General features: G+C 32.8%; 1 protein-coding gene across 1 annotated transcript; it reads left to right on the top strand.

Moving 5' to 3' along the window:
* Positions 1-668: 668 nt before the first annotated feature.
* LOC134252518 (phosphatidylinositol 3-kinase catalytic subunit type 3-like) lies at positions 669-15,195 on the top strand. Its single transcript, XM_062735013.1, has 21 exons — positions 669-816; positions 3,728-3,916; positions 4,435-4,578; positions 6,332-6,455; positions 6,700-6,882; positions 7,940-8,011; positions 8,125-8,229; positions 8,325-8,417; positions 8,619-8,804; positions 9,134-9,267; positions 9,550-9,658; positions 9,801-9,868; positions 10,192-10,300; positions 10,702-10,818; positions 10,908-11,045; positions 11,159-11,360; positions 12,548-12,655; positions 12,748-12,916; positions 13,360-13,450; positions 14,042-14,167; positions 14,960-15,195. The coding sequence occupies exons 1-21, from the start codon at positions 743-745 to the stop codon at positions 14,972-14,974; spliced, it is 2,556 nt and encodes an 851-aa protein (XP_062590997.1). The 5' UTR covers positions 669-742; the 3' UTR covers positions 14,975-15,195.
* The last annotated feature ends 4,625 nt before the right edge of the window (positions 15,196-19,820 follow it).

Raw genomic sequence — 19,820 nt, 5'->3', positions numbered from 1 at the left:
TCTCTAAAACCATTTATTATTAATCATTTCTGAGTACTTACATTATTGTAAGGTAATCCAATTTTTTGCAAAAACACTTTTTATAAGAGCCCACTTTTCACGATTTTTCACCGTTTTTTATATAACTGCGCATGCGTTGGACTCGTTTTTTGGAGTCTTTTCTGGACTGAAATTCTCACTTCCGTTAACGCCGTTTTTGGAGTTCTTCTAGACTGCTGTAGCATACCATGCTTACACCAAATTCTACAATGTCAAGTCAGAAGTGTCCAATCCACGTACTACAGATATGGAAATTCATACATACTGGAAATTTAACCTAGAAACAATATAGCCCCAATATTGACAGGAGCATATATTCCCTCTTGACATACCAAATATTAATAATAATAATGGCAAAATATCATTTTTCTTTTTTTTCCCTCGAATTTTGTTTGCAATAAGAACTTCGATCCCGAGCGAATATGTCTTCTTTTTTAATTGTTCATCTGAGACCAAAGATTCAAAACTTAATAACATATAACAGCTATATTTCATAAATATCTATTAAAAATCAATATGCTCAAAAGGATCACTCTCAATTTTTTATCAATTAAGAATGAATTTTACATCGAATATTTTATGTATGACTACAGTATTCTAATCACGAATAACTAAAGGTATGAATTAATCAAATAAAAACCGTCAGCATTGCCTCAGCATCAATGGATTGCCAGACTTTGAACAGGAACATGATTTGATCAGCATGATGGGGGAAATGAGTGATAGATTTTATTATGTGTATAGTTGTGACCTAGATGTTAACCTTCAGATTAAAATGTAAGTCAACGAAGAATGATACTGACTTGTTTGAAAGGAGAGAACTCAGAGGCTGGGGTGTTTAAATATCTTTGACTTCATAACAGGAAATATATTTCCTCAACATCTGTCATTTTAATATAATGAATATTCGGTAACAGAGATTTAAAAGTAGATATTTTATTTTACTTTCCTTTTTATACAACTGTGGAAAATGAGAACAATAACTTGAAATTAGAAATTCATAGTTATCAGGTCCAGTACAGGTCCAGTACAATCAGTACATTTAGCTACGTAGGTAGAATTACCTACGTAGCTTTATTTACCTACCTTAGGTAGCTTTATTTAGCTATTTCAATGTAACTTTTCTTTTTATGGAAAAGAGACAAAAAATCGCAGTTAAATGACTATTGATATTTATACTAGGGAGACTTTAAAAAAACATTCCAAAGCAGAGATAGTTTAAACATCGCTGTGTTTGGTCAATTTAGAGCTAAACATGTAATTCCATTGTTTGGTTAGCTGTCCGTGCGGTGAGGCATGACTGAGTATGATTACTTTACATTGTGCTGAATAATTACTGACCTATTATCGTGTTAACCAGAACTGGATTTCTTTGTCATTTCATTCAAGGAGAAACTGCTCTAACTGTCATACATAGCCCCAAAACTTTCAAAACTTTGATTGCAATTGCTCAGAAAAAGACATTTCTTCAAGAGGGAATTTTTCATGAATTGTTTTCAGATGAGTTCAAAGTTGAAAATGATCACTGCATCAAAATGATAGTTTTTGCACATCCTGAGAAAAATGCTTTTTTATAGAAATAAATTCATTTGGTTGCTAAATCAAGCTACCTGAGGTAGGTAAATAAAGCTACGTAGGTAATTCTACCTACGTAGCTAAATGTACTGATTGTACTGGACCTGCAGTACATTCAGTACATTTAGCTACGTAGGTAGAATTACCTACGTAGCTTTATTTATATTTAGGTAGCTTTATTTAGCTATTTCAATGTAACTTTTCTTTTTATGGAAAAGAGACAAAAAATCGCAGTTAAATGACTATTAATATTTATACTAGGGAGACTTTAAAAAAACATTCCAAAGCAGAGATAGTTTAAACATCGCTGTGTTTGGTCAATTTAGAGCTAAACATGTAATTCCATTGTTTGGTTAGCTGTCCGTGCGGTGAGGCATGACTGAGTATGATTACTTTACATTGTGCTGAATAATTACTGACCTATTATCGTGTTAACCAGAACTGGATTTCTTTGTCATTTCATTCAAGGAGAAACTGCTCTAACTGTCATACATAGCCCCAAAACTTTCAAAACTTTGATTGCAATTGCGCAGAAAAAGACATTTCTTCAAGAGGGAATTTTTCATGAATTGTTTTCAGATGAGTTCAAAGTTGAAAATGATCACTGCATCAAAATGATAGTTTTTGCACATCCTGAGAAAAATGCTTTTTTATAGAAATAAATTCATTTGGTTGCTAAATCAAGCTACCTGAGGTAGGTAAATAAAGGTACGTAGGTAATTCTACCTAATAAAAATGTACTGATTGTACTGGACCTGCAGTACATTCAGTACATTTAGCTACGTAGGTAGAATTACCTACGTAGCTTTATTTACCTACCTTAGGTAGCTTTATTTAGCTATTTCAATGTAACTTTTCTTTTTATGGAAAAGAGACAAAAAATCGCAGTTAAATGACTATTAATATTTATACTAGGGAGACTTTAAAAAAACATTCCAAAGCAGAGATAGTTTAAACATCGCTGTGTTTGGTCAATTTAGAGCTAAACATGTAATTCCATTGTTTGGTTAGCTGTCCGTGCGGTGAGGCATGACTGAGTATGATTACTTTACATTGTGCTGAATAATTACCGACCTATTATCGTGTTAACCAGAACTGGATTTCTTTGTCATTTCATTCAAGGAGAAACTGCTCTAACTGTCATACATAGCCCCAAAACTTTCAAAACTTTGATTGCAATTGCGCAGAAAAAGACATTTCTTCAAGAGGGAATTTTTCATGAATTGTTTTCAGATGAGTTCAAAGTTGAAAATGATCACTGCATCAAAATGATAGTTTTTGCACATCCTGAGAAAAATGCTTTTTTATAGAAATAAATTCATTTGGTAGCTAAATCAAGCTACCTGAGGTAGGTAAATAAAGCTACGTAGGTAATTCTACCTACGTAGCTAAATGTACTGATTGTACTGGACCTGGTTATTAATATTTATCAGAAATTGCTTCAAGTGTTTCTCTAAAAACATTGAAGACATTTGAAGTATGTTTTAGTTCTTTAAACCAATTTTAAAAATATGTCAGACTCTAAAATATGAAATCTGATATCAAAATTGATAGTTTAATTAATATGTTGTTTTTTTCAGTAAGTCATTATCAGGTTTTTATTTTGAGTATGTTCCTACTTGGTGTTTTCATACAGTGGGAGTCCCAGGACATATTCCCCTTGACATTTTCATATAAATGTAGCAAAAATCTGCATACTGAAAGCTGGGTAACCAGTCCATTTATCCCAATAAAACTGACTTGTAACATTATTGTAATTATTGCTTGACAGTTTAGCCCTAAGTCAGACTGATATTCCCAAGTCTACTGTCTTAATGAGCGGTTTTCTTGAATTGCATGACACAGCAGATTACCGTTATTTATATATTTGATATATAATAATGTATACAGTAATTTAGGCTTAACTCTTTTATGCATACCCTGGTTTTACTTTAAAGTGCTCCGACAGAGCACATGTAGGACAAGTGTCATTAATATGTAACAGAACAGACTCTTTTATTCACATAAATATTCAATGTCGTTTCAGTGTTATTGCCAAATCAAACGGTATATTAGTAGAGATTAACTGTTGAAATGTATAATTTAAGACTGTGATGACACATTTCAATAACAGAGGGACTCTGGAGGGAGAGAGACAGAGGCCGGACTATAAGGACCTATTGGAGGACCCCATGCTGAAGTTCTCGGGGGCCTACGGAGAGGGATGTTCCGATCTGTATGTCACCTGCCAGGTGTTCGCTGATGAACACCCCCTGTCTCTGTGTATGAGTACATCTTACAAAGCCTTCAGCACTCGATGGAAGTAAGTCAGGACTTATATTTAATGAGTGAACACTGAACAGTTAACTCATTTCGTGCAGACTTGGTTATAGCTGATTTCAGATAACATATATAATGAAGTTTTTCAAGAGTTCCTGACTTCCAGCAAAATTCAGAATAATTCCTTGAAAAACTTTACCATAAGCTTGGAATGAAATTATGAAATTGAAAATTGATTCTGTGTCCTTTAAGGTTAAAAGTAATAAATTTCACCAAGGATACATCTACTTAGGTATGAATTTATTAAGATTTCAAAATTTTATATCTAAATATGTTCTAGAATTTTTATTCTACCTTTATAAAACAGTTCTGGCAAATCTCCATTTCATATGGAATCTTAGGCAAATCAATGAAAAGACAGATTTGAAAAGTGACCACACTTTGGATTCAAACAGTAGAGTGTTGACATCATGCCTGACAATTCCTGTTTCTGCTCAACCTATTAATCCAGTACAATTCCTGACTTAACTTACCCTATTATTGGAGTGACTTATTTTTCAGTTGGAATGAGTGGCTAACACTGCCAGTTAAGTACAGTGACCTTCCTAGGAATGCTGTCCTGTGTCTGACAGTGTGGGACATATATGGAACAAATAAATCTATTCCTGTGGGCAGCACAACAATTCCTTTGTTTGGAAAAAGGGGGTGAGTAGACATGATATATAGAACATATAAATCCATTCCTGAAGGTAGCACAACTTTTCCTTTGATAGATAAAAGAGGGTTATAATACCCGTAATTTAGCACAAATGATTATTAAAATGTGCTGAAATAAACTTTGTAAACATTGCAGGCTTTGACATCATTAAAAACTGATAAATTTTTACTAGTAATTGATATTTTGTGCATTCATTATCTTTAATGTAAGTAAGGGAGGGAGACTTACCCGTATTTGGCCGAGTATAATACGCATTGATGTAAAATACGCACCCCCCTTTTTGAGTCTGAAACTGGGGAAAAAACGTAGTTCGGATGTATTATACGCAACAGAAAAATTTACCAAGCGATGTTCTGAACTATGAAAATCACGGTAATTTGTTACGAAAATCGGCGCGAGGATTAGGTGTCAAAAATTTACTGAACACACTTTTTTTAAAATACACACTTTATAACTTTCTCTTAATCCTGACATTCCGTATCGCTGCAATCTGGAGAAAATTATTTATTCATTTATTTCAACAAAGCACAAGATAATGTTGTGTAAAAGTATTAACAGATTTTTTTAAAGAATAGTTACGGTGATTTTGAAATTATGCGTCGCCATATTCTTAGATGAAATAATTTCATTTCAACAAAGCAAGAGATATTGTCGAAAGTTTTATCAGTTGTCATATTTAATTTTGGTTCTAGATAATAATGCTTAAAATTATCTTACAATATTTTAACAGGAAACGAAATTGAAACATCAAAGTATTTATTTCTTTAAGAAGACTACGATTTTCCTCTTTTGAATCTTCGCGGATATCTTATTTTCTAAATGATACCACTTTTATTAAAAGTTTTAGCATGTTTATATTTCATTTCTCAACTCTCAATTATTTAAACAAGAGGCCGATAAGTATAAGATAAGGTAAAATTACATTTAACAAGTGTTTAATTGTTTAAAGTGCCGTAATCAACACATGCTCACCATGCTCACACGGTACCGCTCACACATACGAAAGGTCATAAACCGACCCCAATTTTTAACAAAGAAAATAATCACAGCAATTAACATGGCAGTAAATAATCAGTGCTCTAACTGTAAAAACATTGCTTTGGAGTCGGTAGACAATTAATTGCCCCGAGGGGTGTTGATAGGTAATTATCATTTGACCAGCGCACGTGTGTCACAACATTGGCTTCCTTTCATTGGGACGTATGGAGGGGTGTTAATATTGTTGCAGATAATCACTGAGTTATTTTAAACCTAAAATTAAGATTTATTTTATTGTATTTCATTAAAAAATGATTTATTACTTTGTCTGCCAGATAAGGTGCATGTGCATATCATTCCGGATAGCATACATAGCTATGAGTGAACGTCTAAAAATAACATCGGTAATGGCGGCCTCCTCGGAGACAATCAACATGCAGCTCAAATTACTTTTAACTTACCTTTTCGTGTTATTTGGGCATAAAAAGATTATGAAAGTGACATTTTTAAGAAGCATACCTTCCAACAATAACTTTCCGAAGTTTAAAATATGGCAATTAACAAGAGAAATTGCATATGTCTCTAGGTAATACTACGGTATGTACGTATGATAGCCGTGTTTCACCTGAAAGAAAAACTTGTCAAAATCCCATTGTGATGTAAAATACGCATCCCTTTCTCACAGAAATTTATTTTAGGAAAAAAGTGCGTATTGTATTCCCCCAATTACGGTATGTATTAAATGCTGTAGTATCATTGTAGAACATACAGACAAGGTATGCATGACTTAAAGGTCTGGCCAAACACCCTCCCTGACCCTAATGTGAATTCCACCACCCCAGGGAAAACAAAAGACCACAAGGATCAGATGAGCAAATTAGCTAAGGTAAAGTTAATCAGCAAATACATAAACATTTTAGATTGTTAAAACTTAAAATCAAGTGTGCCTTTAATATTCATGTGATTTGTAAATTATTACAATTTTTAAAATTGTCTGTCAGAATTGATCGGAGGAAAAAATTTCTTGTGAGTGTGTTTTTTTTTTTAATTCAATGAAAAAATAAGCTAAGTAAAAGGTAAATATTAAAAAAGTATGTGTCAAAATGATATTTGTATTTTATGATCTGCAGTTAAGCAAAAAGCACAGAGATGGGCATATGCTGAAAGTGGACTGGTTAGATCGCCTGACATTCCGCGAGATTGAAATGATCAATGAAAAACAGAAGCGGGACTCCAAATTTATGTATTTGATGATAGAATTCCCCTTCATACATTATGATGAAACAGAATACACTGTTGTCTATTTTGAAAAGGTCAGAAAAATTAGAAAATTTCAGTAATAACAGAATACAGATGTATATTGTTATTTTCTTATTTTATATAGTAGATTTATATATACCATATATACTAGCCTATAAGTCGGTCTGCCTATAAGTCGATTGTACTTTTTGAGGTTATTTGGCAAAGATTTGCCATTGACCCGCTTATAAGTCGGTACAATGTTTTGCCAGAATCAGATGACAATTCTAAATAATAATTGACATTTTTAGAAATGAAGTGGATATTTAGGTTTAAATCATTAAAAAAATAACTAATGCCCTCTAAAGATCAAAAAAAAAAAATTATTAAATACATGTATATAAATACATGTAATTTATGTATAATCTTATAAAGCATAAATGATATAATATATCCATACTAAATGTTCAACGATAGCTGTTGAAAATGTTTATAGAATACTTTGATTCGCCATCCAGAAAAATACCAGTCTTTTTATGACTCGCCTATAAGTCGGACATAGACTTTTGGACTAAAATTGAACTCCCAAAATACTGACTTATAGGCAAGTATGTATGGTAGTTTTTATCTCATTATATTTTTTTTTTTTTGAGTTCGTGTGTGTGTGTAATGTAGTGAAATCGTTGTCTATATAATAAAGTTTAGAAGAAATTAGAGCTCAGACCAGTTGACTTCAATAGAATGAGTTTTGTATTTTAAAAAAATTAAGTAAAAATACATGTTCATGTATATATACTGTATATTTCCCTTTTCAATGAAATGAAAACTAAGGAACAGAAGAGGATAATTTACAGGGAAAGTCATAAACTGTTTAGGGGACTTAAGTATGAAACCAGTACAATTTTTCAGGGTGTAAATTGATATGTAGGGGAAGTTCCTGATAACCTTAGCGATTATAAATGGATGAAATGTGATAATTTGATTAGTGCTATATAAGCTTTTGTAATTGTTTATGATTCTTTTGGTACATATCACAATGAACATATTGAAGGCTATATTTTGAGTTTGTTTAAGAGTATCCAGGGACAGATGTTGTACATATATGTATTCCTATCTCTTCTGTATTTTTAGGATGGGGATGAACCCTTTGTTTTCAAAACAGTAGCAGACCTAGTTCAAGTTCCAGACCCAGAAATTGACATGGTAATTAAGATTTATTTCTTATATGTCTGTAAATATGTACTTAGACAATAAACAACACATTGTATGTTGGTAGTTTTGGAGTAGCATACCCTGAAGATTTTTTTTTCTTTCAGGAAAATTTAGTTGAAAGCAAGCATCACAAATTAGCCAGAAGTCTAAGAAGTGGACCAACAGACAGAGATATGAAACCAGATGCTAAAACCAGGAACCTGCTTAACGTAATTCACTTAACCTAGTCAATGAATACAGGTGTTGAGACATTACTTGTATGAATTAAGGAGCAATGATGTAATAAGAATGTAATCCGTTGTAGGAGATTGTGCGATATCCACCCACAAAGACCCTTACTTCAGAGGAGGAAGATCTGGTGTGGAAATTTAGGTTTTATCTTTGTAACCAGAAAAAGGTAGGTAGTGGATTAATCAAGTTTTGGTGACTATAGATCACCCAAGTTTAATTACTGGGGTATTCGTATGTTGATCAAAACTCAAAATCGGCACTGAGCATTTGTTAATGAGATTTGTAGTTGATTCCAATGATGGTTAAAAATAAGATGGAAGGTGATGAAATGTAATAAAAATTACAAACCAAGCATATCATTTTGAAGGCTTTGACAAAGTTCCTGAAGTGTGTGAATTGGAAGCTGCCACAGGAGTCTCGTCAGGGCATTGAACTGCTGACCCGCTGGAGCCCCATGGATGTAGAAGATGCCCTTGAACTTCTTTCCCCTGCCTTCACTCACCCCTCTGTCAGGAAGTATGCCGTGTCTCGCCTCAGACAGGCTGATGACCAGGTATAGGAGGGTTAAAGGGGAAGACAAAATGTACACTGGAGGTGTTCATTTTCTTTTAACTCCAGTTATTTTGTAACACAATATAACTTAAAAAACTATATTCTTACCCAGTATAAAAAGTAAAATTACTGTTCTGTAACAGTGCTTCTTTACAAATTGCATGTTCATTAAGATTGGCAAATTTAATTGTAAAACTGGCCTAAGGGGAAAGATAAGAAAAAAATTCCTCAGTTATGATATATGCACAGATATGATTCATTATTTGAATGTTTAATACTGAATCCTGCACCATTGACCTTCCTGCAGTTGAATTCCTTTTCTACTTCCAGGATCTGTTGCTGTACTTGCTCCAGCTGGTACAGGCCCTGAAGTACGAGGACTCTGAGGAGATAATGAGACATAACGACATCGTATCAGAGAGGAGAGATTCTACTAATGACCCTGGTGCTACAGATAAAACCAGGTCAAATGTCTTATCTACTACATCTATACACTGCCATATTTAACTCAAGAAAAACTTTATATGCAAGATAATGGGTAGTAATTTGATGAACTATTTAAAAAGTATTTGATTTAAAAAAATATATATTTTATTTTAGTTAAATTTACATACTGTATCTTGAAAGGATTTAACCAAAGGCAAGGTTTACATACCCTTTTTTCTAATTATGTTTTAATCCAAAACTTTAAACATTTCATGTACGACAGATTAAATTAATTACATGTAATATATTCTAAAAAACAGGACTACCAGTGTCCTCTCTCGAGCCTCCTCTAACGAGTCCATCCTAGACGCCCTGAGTGGATCCTCTCCTTCTCAGTCCGAGAGTCCCGAGTCTAAACTGGAGAGTGAGGTCAGTTAACCACAGGCAATGTCCAGTGCTTAAATCAACACTGTATCTTCATTTAAGTAGCCTGATCTCTGAAATTTAAAAAAAAAATTTTCTTTGAATGTATAAAATCACTGCCATGCTTTTGTATTTTTTGTTTTGCAAGATGGATTTAGCCAGCTTTTTGATCTCACGAGCTTGTAACAACTCTTCTCTTGCCAATTACTTTTACTGGTAAGAATATTGTATATTCATACCTTCATAACTTCAGTACAGTATCTCTATATTCCTTATTGGGAAGATAAATACTTATATGACTGCATTTTTGTCAATTTTTGCTACATTAATTTGAAAAAAAATGATATTTTCTCTCACCAATATTTATAATTCTTCTTATATATCCTTGTTAATGTATCTGCACTTCCCTTTCTAATGGTTACCATAGATGTAAAAATTTTGCTCTTTGGGGTAGTTTTTGCTAATAAGCAATAGGAAAATCTTGGCATGCCCCCTCCTTCAAATTATCTATGCTTACAGGTATTTTTACTCTCATTCAGGTACTTATCTGTGGAATGTGTAGACCCAAATGGCCTAGATATCAAAGATTCCAAGGTGACAAAAATGTACCAGCATGTCTTAAAAAGATTTTCACAAGCACTCTTCAAGGTAAATATTTATTAATTTATAAACAGTGAGAAGAGAAAAGTATTTCATAAGATTGTTTTCCATAAGAAGAAATTTTTATTCTCTTTTATTATTAATACTAATATAGACATCTTTTACGATGAGTTTGAAGTTACTGAACCAATCATTTATGAGAGCTTATAACTCTAAAACTGATTCAATTATTTATTCAATTCTTTTATTACTTTTTTTTTTCTAACCAAATTAAATTTTCGAATGCTTCATATATACAGTACTGTACATCATAGTTATGTAAATTTTTTGAGGAGAAATAAAGCACATGAGTCTGGATTGTGAATTTGGAATGCCTGTTAGTGTAAAGATATGTTTCATTATGTTGTGCCTGTATAAAACCCTCTGAGTTTTACTGGTTACTTTTCCAGGAGAGTCCCGAGTCCCGACAGCGGAGATCAATGATTGCGCGGCAGCAGACGTTTATAGACAGACTGGTGGATCTAGTCAAAACTGTGATGAGGGAGAGTGGAAACCGCAAGAAAAAAGTAACATGTCAACTGGTTTACTTTTGTAATCCATCAAAACTAATTACTCAACGTAGAATATTGACCTTTTAAATTTTATTTACTTGTAGATAGAGAGGTTACAAGCACTTCTTCACGACCCTGAGGCCTGCAAGTTTGACTTTTCCAATTTCGAGCCATTATCACTTCCTCTGGACCCTGATGTCAAAGTATGTGGAATCGCACCAGAAAAGGCAACTCTTTTTAAGGTGAGGAAACACATTGGAAAAAAATCTGATCAACAGGACCATTTGGTATTTAATCTCCTGGAAATGGTAATTCTCTACTTGTGTTTTTTAACGTATGTAAAATTTCTTTGTAGAGCAATTTGATGCCGTGTAAATTTGTCTTCAAAATAGTGGATGGTGGAGAATATGTGACGATATTTAAACACGGAGACGACCTTAGACAGGATAACCTAATTCTACAGATCATTACACTAATGAACAGGGTAATTTGGCACTACAGCTCAATCGTTGTTGCAAACTTAATTTGTATATGTATAAAAGAACTGTCAATTGGTTGAAATAAACATTTTTTCCTATTCGCATTAGAGGATGAGCACAGTCAAGGCAAAGTTAATATACTATATTCTTAAAATTATAAATACAGGGAATGCATGTGTACATGTACATATAAAATGTATTTCTTATTTTCACATTTCAGTTATTAATGTTGATTGTCTCCGGACAACCGATGTTAGATTTGATATGTCACGTGACACATGCACCTTACAACAAAGTAATAAATCATTTTTTAATGAAATACAATAAAATAAATATTAATTTTAGGTTTAAACATGGTGATAATCTGTATGAACTGAAAGAAAATGTTGTGACACACGTGCGCTGGTCAACTTCAAAATAAACTAAAGCATTTTTACAGTTATGTGTTACATTTTGGTGATTGTTAAAAATTGGGGGTCTAGGTTTATGACCTTTCGTATGTGTGAGCATGGTGAGCATGTGTTTTATGGCACTTTAAACAATTAAACACTTGTTAAATGTAATTTTACATCAAAGTCTTTTTTAAATAATTGAGAGTGAAATATAAATTATGCTAAAACTTTTAATAGGATTTGCTCAGTTTGTGGAAAATCGTAGTCTGTGAATTTGATGTTTCAATTTCGTTTCCTTTTAAAATATTGTAAGATAATTTTAAGCATGATTCAGCACACTGGGATAAAAATTTCATCTAAGAATATGGCGACGATAATTTCCACGCTATTCTTTAAAAAAATCTGTGTACTTTTACGCAACATTATCTTGTGCTTTGTTGGAATTTTTTCAGCCGGAAGTCATGGTTATAATGTGTATATGTGTTCAAACTTTTTGAGCTGTGGTGATTTTCATAGGAAATTTTTCTGTTAATATTAACACCTCGGCCAAATACGGAGTTAGTTGTTATATAAAATATTGTTTTTCTGTACATCAAAGTCTATTTGCAGTTTGTGGAGTCTGTGAAATTAAAAATATTAAAAAAAAATTCTCATGCTTATATCAATAATTTTGTGACTTAAACATGTTATATATAAAATATTGTAAAAAATTAAAAATATTAAAAAAAAATTCTCATGCTTTAAGTAATTTTGTGACTTATACATGTTATATTGTAAAATACTGATAGATAAATTATACATAACAAATCAAGCAGTTATGAATTTGAAAGTTTGCTGTTGTCCACCTGATACAAACCATCAGTTTGTGAATATTTTTCAAACTACTACTGGTCTCTGTGATTTCAGCTGGCTATTGTGTCATTACCTACCTACTGGGAGTTGGAGATCGGCATTTCGATAATCTGCTGCTAACAAAGACAGGTACTTAATGTTGATTGTGAGATTGACATGCAGAATTGTTTCCCCAGTATTCTTACATTGTGATATTCATATAAATTCTGATAAAATTTCAGGAAAACTTTTCCATATTGACTTTGGGTATATACTTGGCCGAGATCCTAAGCTCCTCCCCCCTCTGATGAAACTGACAACAGAAATGATTGACGGCATGGGCGGTCCCAACTCAGAGCATTTTCATGACTTTAAGAAGCTCTGCTACACTGCATTCCTTGCAATAAGAAGGTAACTTAAAATATTGTTTTAGGGTAGAAAGAGATGTAAATTTTATAACAAAGTATAAATTTGTTATTAAATGTTTAGAAATTTTATACTTGCCAAGACTGCATATATTTAATTACTATATATATAAACCAGCTGATCAATATTATTGAGATATATGGAAAAAAGTGTATGAACTTTGAATGTAAAACAAAATGAATGAAAAAACCATACATTGGAATTATCCTTGTTCTTGGAGGGCCAATGTATGTGGATTTCATTGTTAAAAATATACTCAAATGATTCAGTATGTTATCAAAAATTGTTTGCAATGATGTTAATTCAAAGGTAGGTGAAACCAAAAAAATTTGTTTGCCCATAAACATTGACTCTCATAAAATAAAATGATCTTGCAGTATCTCTAAACATACTTGCAAGTCAGAATCATTGTATGACTTTTTTTTCAGGTCTTCCAATTTGATATTGAACTTGTTCACACTGATGATTAGTTCCAACATTCCAGATATTGCAATTGAACCAGATAAAACTGTCAAAAAGGTGAGATGTCACATCCCTAGAATGTTATTTCATTTGATGTACAGATGCATTTAGATTGTAGCTTGTTGAGATGTATAGTTCTATAACATAATTAGAATGATTAAGAACAAGATTTCTACCTAGACAAGGAATGTTAAAGTAGTTATGCAGCATGAAGAAAGGTCACAATACCGTATAAGCAGAATTTTTAGTGAGGATTTAATTTTGGCATTATTATTATTGTCCACTTATACGGTATCTCAGACCTGTTATTTAAAAGTGTGAGGGGCTAATGTGAGCCAACAAAGGAGAATTGAAGTCTTCTTCCACTTACACACCACTGGTCCTGATTTCTTCAAAATAAAAAATCATTTCATTTAAGTTATTTTAGGCTATCATAGAATACACACAATTTCTTTTATGCTTTAAAAATATATTTCATACCCAAAAGTTTTAAATGCATGGCACCTGCAAGATATAGGGGTTCTGTTCTGTGAATATATTAGTTAGTATATTATATTATCAATGCATAATATTTAAATAATTTTCTGCCTTAAAAAATGTGTTTTAAATCCAGCAAAATAACAAAATCATCAAATTGTGTCCATGCAGGTACAAGACAAGTTTGTGCTCCACCTAACCGACGAAGAGGCCGTTCAGTACATGCAGAATGTTATAGATGGCAGTGTGTCTGCTATGATGCCAGTGCTTGTAGAGAGATTCCACACCATAGCCCAGGTAAATAAGTGTATACAATTCCACACCATTGTCCAGGTATGAAATTCCACACCGTAGCCCAGGTGCATGTAAATAATTATGAACAGTTCCACACCATAGCCCAGGTTAAAAATTATGTACAAAAGCATAGGTAAATTATTTTTATTTCCTTTGTAGCTTGTAATGCAAGCTTTGATTGGTTACAAAGTTTGGTGTAAATTTCCATGCACCAGACTTGAGCCGGGGGTAAATAACATGACTTCACAATGCAGAGTTTTTTTTATGATAAATGACATGACGTCATGATGCATTGTACAACTAAGTTACTGTCAACCGACTTTTATTCATGTGCGAGAAATATCAGTGAGTTTCACAATGTTTTGACCTATGAATATTTATTCGCAACAAATCAAGTATTTTGCTTCGTATTTATTGAAAATATTACTTCTGTCGCAAAAAAATCTTTGAGGATCAATTTCAAACAGGCGAATCATAAATAAAAGATGACACGAGTAATAGTTGGTTTACAGTAATCTTATCGTAAATTGAGACGCAGTTGATTGGACGTATATTTACAAAGAATTTATTTGAGTACATAGGAAATAAATTCGAATTTTGCTTTTGCTTTTTTTTTTTGCATATTATCATACATATACATGTTATGCAGGAATTTTAGAATTCTGATAGGCTAAATGTTAATTCATTCAGAGTGGGATTATCTTGCCAAAGTTCATAAAATGTATAACTTTAAAAAAAAAACTTCTATAGATTTTTAAATTGCCTTATATTGATTCTTGTAACTTTTTATTGCAGAAATGGAGGAAATAGAGAGATGTTTCAAGTGTCATCAGATAAACACTAGTCTGTGATGAGAAAAGTGCAATATTATTTCTTTTAATTAAACATTTAACTGTTCTCAGAGAGAATTTAATAATTCTGAAACTTTATACCAGTATCTACATGTATACCACATGTGAACCTCCTGTTAAATTTTAAAATTTGAAACAGTTATATTTTGAATATTTAATAAATTTATGTGAAAAATCTAACATTTTTTTTCCATTAAACAAACATGTTATTCAAATATATAATGCAAAGAAACATAAAAAATGAATTTTTACTAATATTCACAATTATTTATTCATTTTCATTTATCCAAAGATCATTTGGATATTAAATAGAGAAATGTAAAAAGTTTGATTAAACAGAAATCAACATATATTGCCTGGACTAGCATATGCAATATCTGTAAAATTCATGGGATTCAGATTTTTTGCAAAACAACTGAATTGAAAAGAATTGTGTATCTAGATTTAAACAATGGCCTATCAACTGGCATCAGCCAAATAAGACATCTAAGAAAAGCTTGAATTTGAAAACAAAAAATTATAGAATTTTCCAAATGCTGACATCAAACGAGATTGTAGAAAGCCCTGTAACATCGACTTATTTTGTCAGTAGCCTTCCTTGGTTTAAAATTGATGATACTCAAAACGTACGCTTGTGTACAAAATCAGTTGGGAGACATAAACGCCGTATGCAGGTTTATAAGAAATCACTGTCTAGTTTGTTGGGTATGCCAGGGCATCAACATATTCATTAGTTGGACAATAGGTATACTTTGCATAAATCATAAATTATCCGTTTCCAACTGTCATGGATGTCCTTGGTATATTCAACAAACAAGACAGCAATTCCTTATATTTACATTTCATTATGAAATAAAAATTGTAAAAACAGATTTTAAAACCGTTGTCTAAAAGATTTAAATTACATGAGGCCTCCCATGTCAATTTCAATTGTCCCCATCCATAGAAGTCAGACACAAAGACAGCCACATAAGATTTATATATAGCAGACCTTTTGATTGTTGAATTTTACATTTCGGTTGAATTTTCAAGAAATATGGTCACTTAACTTTCAAAGAGTTATCATAGAGAAAACAAATAGATATGTAAAAATAGTAGAATGCCAGTACTGGGGTATTACAATAAATACAGGGGATGTTGACAATGGAAAAATTGAAATCGTCCAGTGTGTCACATAGTTTAAGTATTTGTTTGCCATTAAAAACACTTCCAAATATGAGATAGATGTGGGGTATACCAAGTATCATATAATCGAATTGAAAATAAATATTGTTTATAAGTTATGTTATGTTGTTTTTAAGAAAAAAAGATCGATATAACCTACGAGACGCATATTAAGGGAAATTATTGTGAATAAAAAAGATTTGGTCAATATATTTCTATGTCTAATTAAAAGCACTGTACCTTTTCAAAGAGAGTCTTCAATTCATCAGTTTGTGAAAATTATATAAAAAATCTTTTATTTATGATAGAGCAAGGCCCCATGCATTTAGGATTTTTTTTTTGGTTATATTTTGTGGAAATGACCGTTATTTTGGATTTTTAAAAAAAAATTTCAGATAAAAATTTATTGGAGAAGTTTCATTACTGGATACTCACTATCTTCCTGAATCAAACGTACAGGTAGACTGGATCTTAGAGTGTCTTTAATTTATGTTTTGATGCTGCGCCTTAAACGGTTTGTTTTGGATGAGCTTTTGAAGCTGGAAGTGGTCCATTCTTTTAGTTTAAACTAGAGGTACTGTGAGCAATGAGCTCACTAAATGATACCCCCGCCTCCCACATGAATATAATGGCAGTGTCCATGTTTCTCTATGGGAAACCCAAGATATGTGTCGGATCAAAATGTAAAATAGGAGGTGCACATTGGCAATATGTAATAAAGATTCTGTGAAAGTCTCGTCAACTTTCATTCTACTAGTCCCTGCTGACAAAGCAGGTAACAACATTGTCTTTGTTTTGTAAGGCACATTTTATATATATAAAAAAAATTGTATTTTAGAAGAATTTGGTTTTAATTCTACGAGTGGTAATCCAACTTACACTCATAGTTTCCTTTCTAAGGAAGAAATTCTTCAAAGTCATATGTCAGTTTTGAATATTTTTAATATCCCAAAAAACCAAAATGAATTTTATCTACCATACTGGAAACTCCATAAGAATCCTTACAAACAAAGATACATAGCGGGTTCAAGTAAAATGTTCAACCAAGCCTCTTTCTTTACTCCTCACTAAGATATTAACAGTAGTGAAGGAGAAACTTCAAGAGTACTGTGCAACAATATATTCAAGAAGTGATGTAAATCAGATGTGGATACTTAAAAAAAATTCCAAGGAACTTTTTGACAACGTGAAATCACAAGATTTTACAAAATCAATTTTACCAGCTTAAAAACTTAGGATTTTACAACTTTATACACAACCATTCCCCACAATAAATTAAAGTCCAGGCTTTTTTATATCACTGACAGCTGTTTTTTTCAATAAAAATGGAACACGAAAATTTACTTACCTTGTGAATGGTCATTTGTACAATTATTTTGTTAAAAAGCATTCTGATTGTAATACTTTTGGACATACTTTGAAGTCGACATCAAAAAGATGCTTGAGATTCTGATTGACAATATCTATGTTGTTTTTGGAGACCAGGTCTTCCAACAATATATTGGAATTCCCGTGGGTACCAATTGCGCCCCGTTATTAGCAGACCTATTTTTGTATTCATATGAAGCAGAATTTGTGCAAAATCTTATGCGTGAAAAGAAGAACACATTTGCTGTGGCCTTCAACTCGACATTTAGATATGTAGACGACGTACTGTTATTTAACAATGATAATTTCCATTCTAATGTCGATACAATATATCCTGGTGAGCTTGAGATAAAAGATACCACAGAGTCCGACACATCTGTTTCATATTGGATATTTTACTTTAAAAGGACGTTAATGATAATCTAACAACCAAGCTCTACATATGATAAACGTGATGACTTTAACTTTTCCGTCGTCAACTTCTATTGTACAGCAATTTACCTTCATCACCTGCATACAAAGTTTATATCTCTCAGTTGATTCGATTACACAAGAGCATGCTCTATGCCGAAATCTGTACAATTTCTAAAACGAGGTAAATTATTGACAAACAAGTTGGTGAAACAAGAATTTCAGCAGTCTCATGGTCGATACAATGACATCGTCAGCAAATACAATTTATCATTGAGTCAAATATGCTGACTGACGTTTTCATACTAATTGTTAGTCCATCTTTTACACATTGAATTGACGACAGATTTTTCCGTTATTTTCCGATCATAACCAGGAGCACACGGCAGGCATGACCGGTCGTCAGGGGATGTTCACTCCTCCATGGCATATGATCCCACCTCTGATGTTTTGGAGGTCCGTGTTTGCTCTGCTCCTATTTTGTATTGTTTTATGGACTTTTGATATGGAATACTGTTTGTTATCTCCATATGTTTCATTCGGTGGTATTAGAGGTGTTGCAGATAAGAGATGGGTACCCCAAAGCGTAACAGACGGACGGACATCACGATTACTATACCGATGTAACCTCCCGCTTTTCAAGCGGGGGTATCATAAGCCCCCTTCCAAGACAAACCTTGCAAAGGGTTGTAAGCTAACCTTTCTATATAAAACGTCAAGACAGTGTTTAATCCTTTGTCAGTGAAAATGTTAGAGAGATAGGAGAATGCCCATTTCTAAGTGTCTGTAAGCCCTACCTCGGCTAAACTTGCAGGGAGTTGCTTGAGTTTCTGATTGATCTTGATTGTTGTATTCATATGAAGCAGAATTTTTTTCAATAAAATTTCCATGAAAAGATGCAACTCTTACTGTGGCCTTCAATTTGGTCGTGACCTGTTAATTGGGGATGCTTATTCCTCCATGGCACTGGATCCCACGCTTGATGTTTTATAGGTTTGCTCTGTTCCCAATCTAAATTGTTTGTTGTTACTTTTTTAAACTCTTGAGAAGCAGCAGAATTTATTCAAAACGGTCTTCATGAGAAAAAAATCTCCTCTGGACTTCAACCCAACATTCAGATATCGACAACAATTTATTATCTAACAAAAGTTAATTTTATTTATATGTCGCGTCGATGTCCCCTTGAACTGGCAAACAAATTCATCATTTCATAAGTTCTATGGTAAGCACAATGACCTTGTCTGCAAATATATTTTATCATTGAGTCGAATGCTGACTTACGTTTTTCATACTAATTGTTAGTCCATTATTTATACACCGAATTGACTACGGATATTTTCCAGTCATGACAAGGAGCACATGGCGGATGTGACCTTCAAAACATCAAAGGTAGGATCAGGTGCCATGGAGAAGTAAGCATCCTTGCCGACCGGTCACACCCGCCCTGTGCTCATTGGCATGATCGGAAATTAACGACAAAATCCGTGGACAAAACAGTGTGTAAATAATGGCCTAACAATTGGAATGAAAAACATCAGTCTGCATTTCACTTTTTGATAGTTTGTATTTGCTGACACGGTCATTGTATCGACCATAGAACTTATGAATGATGACTTTAAACGAGACTGTTGATATTCTTGTTTCATCAACTTGTTTGTCAATAATTTACCTCGTTTAAGAAATTGTACAGATCTCGACATAGAGCATACTATTGTGTAATCGAATCAACTGAGAGATATAAATCTCGTATGCAGGTGATGAAGGTATATTGCTGTGTAAGAGAAGTCGACGGTGAAAAAGTAAAAGTCATCACGTTTATCATAAACCTTGGACGTTAATTAGATTAACATTAGGGTTTTTTT

This window comes from Saccostrea cucullata, unplaced genomic scaffold, assembly GCF_032062105.1.
Source record: "Saccostrea cucullata isolate Sc308-1 unplaced genomic scaffold, CSIRO_AGI_Scuc_v1 ctg167, whole genome shotgun sequence".
NCBI lineage: Eukaryota > Metazoa > Mollusca > Bivalvia > Ostreida > Ostreidae > Saccostrea > Saccostrea cuccullata.
Note: the sequence above shows the minus strand (reverse complement) of the source record. Positions and strands in the feature narration are given on the sequence as shown.

Coding starts and splice junctions, on each gene's coding strand:
- LOC134252518 (XM_062735013.1), top strand. CDS start 743: ATGATGGGGGAAATGAGTGATAGATTTTATTATGTGTATAGTTGTGAC. Junction 9,268..9,549: donor GGTGCTACAGATAAAACCAG/GTCAAATGTCTT, acceptor TCTAAAAAACAG/GACTACCAGTGTCCTCTCTC. Junction 12,656..12,747: donor TCTGCTGCTAACAAAGACAG/GTACTTAATGTT, acceptor ATAAAATTTCAG/GAAAACTTTTCCATATTGAC.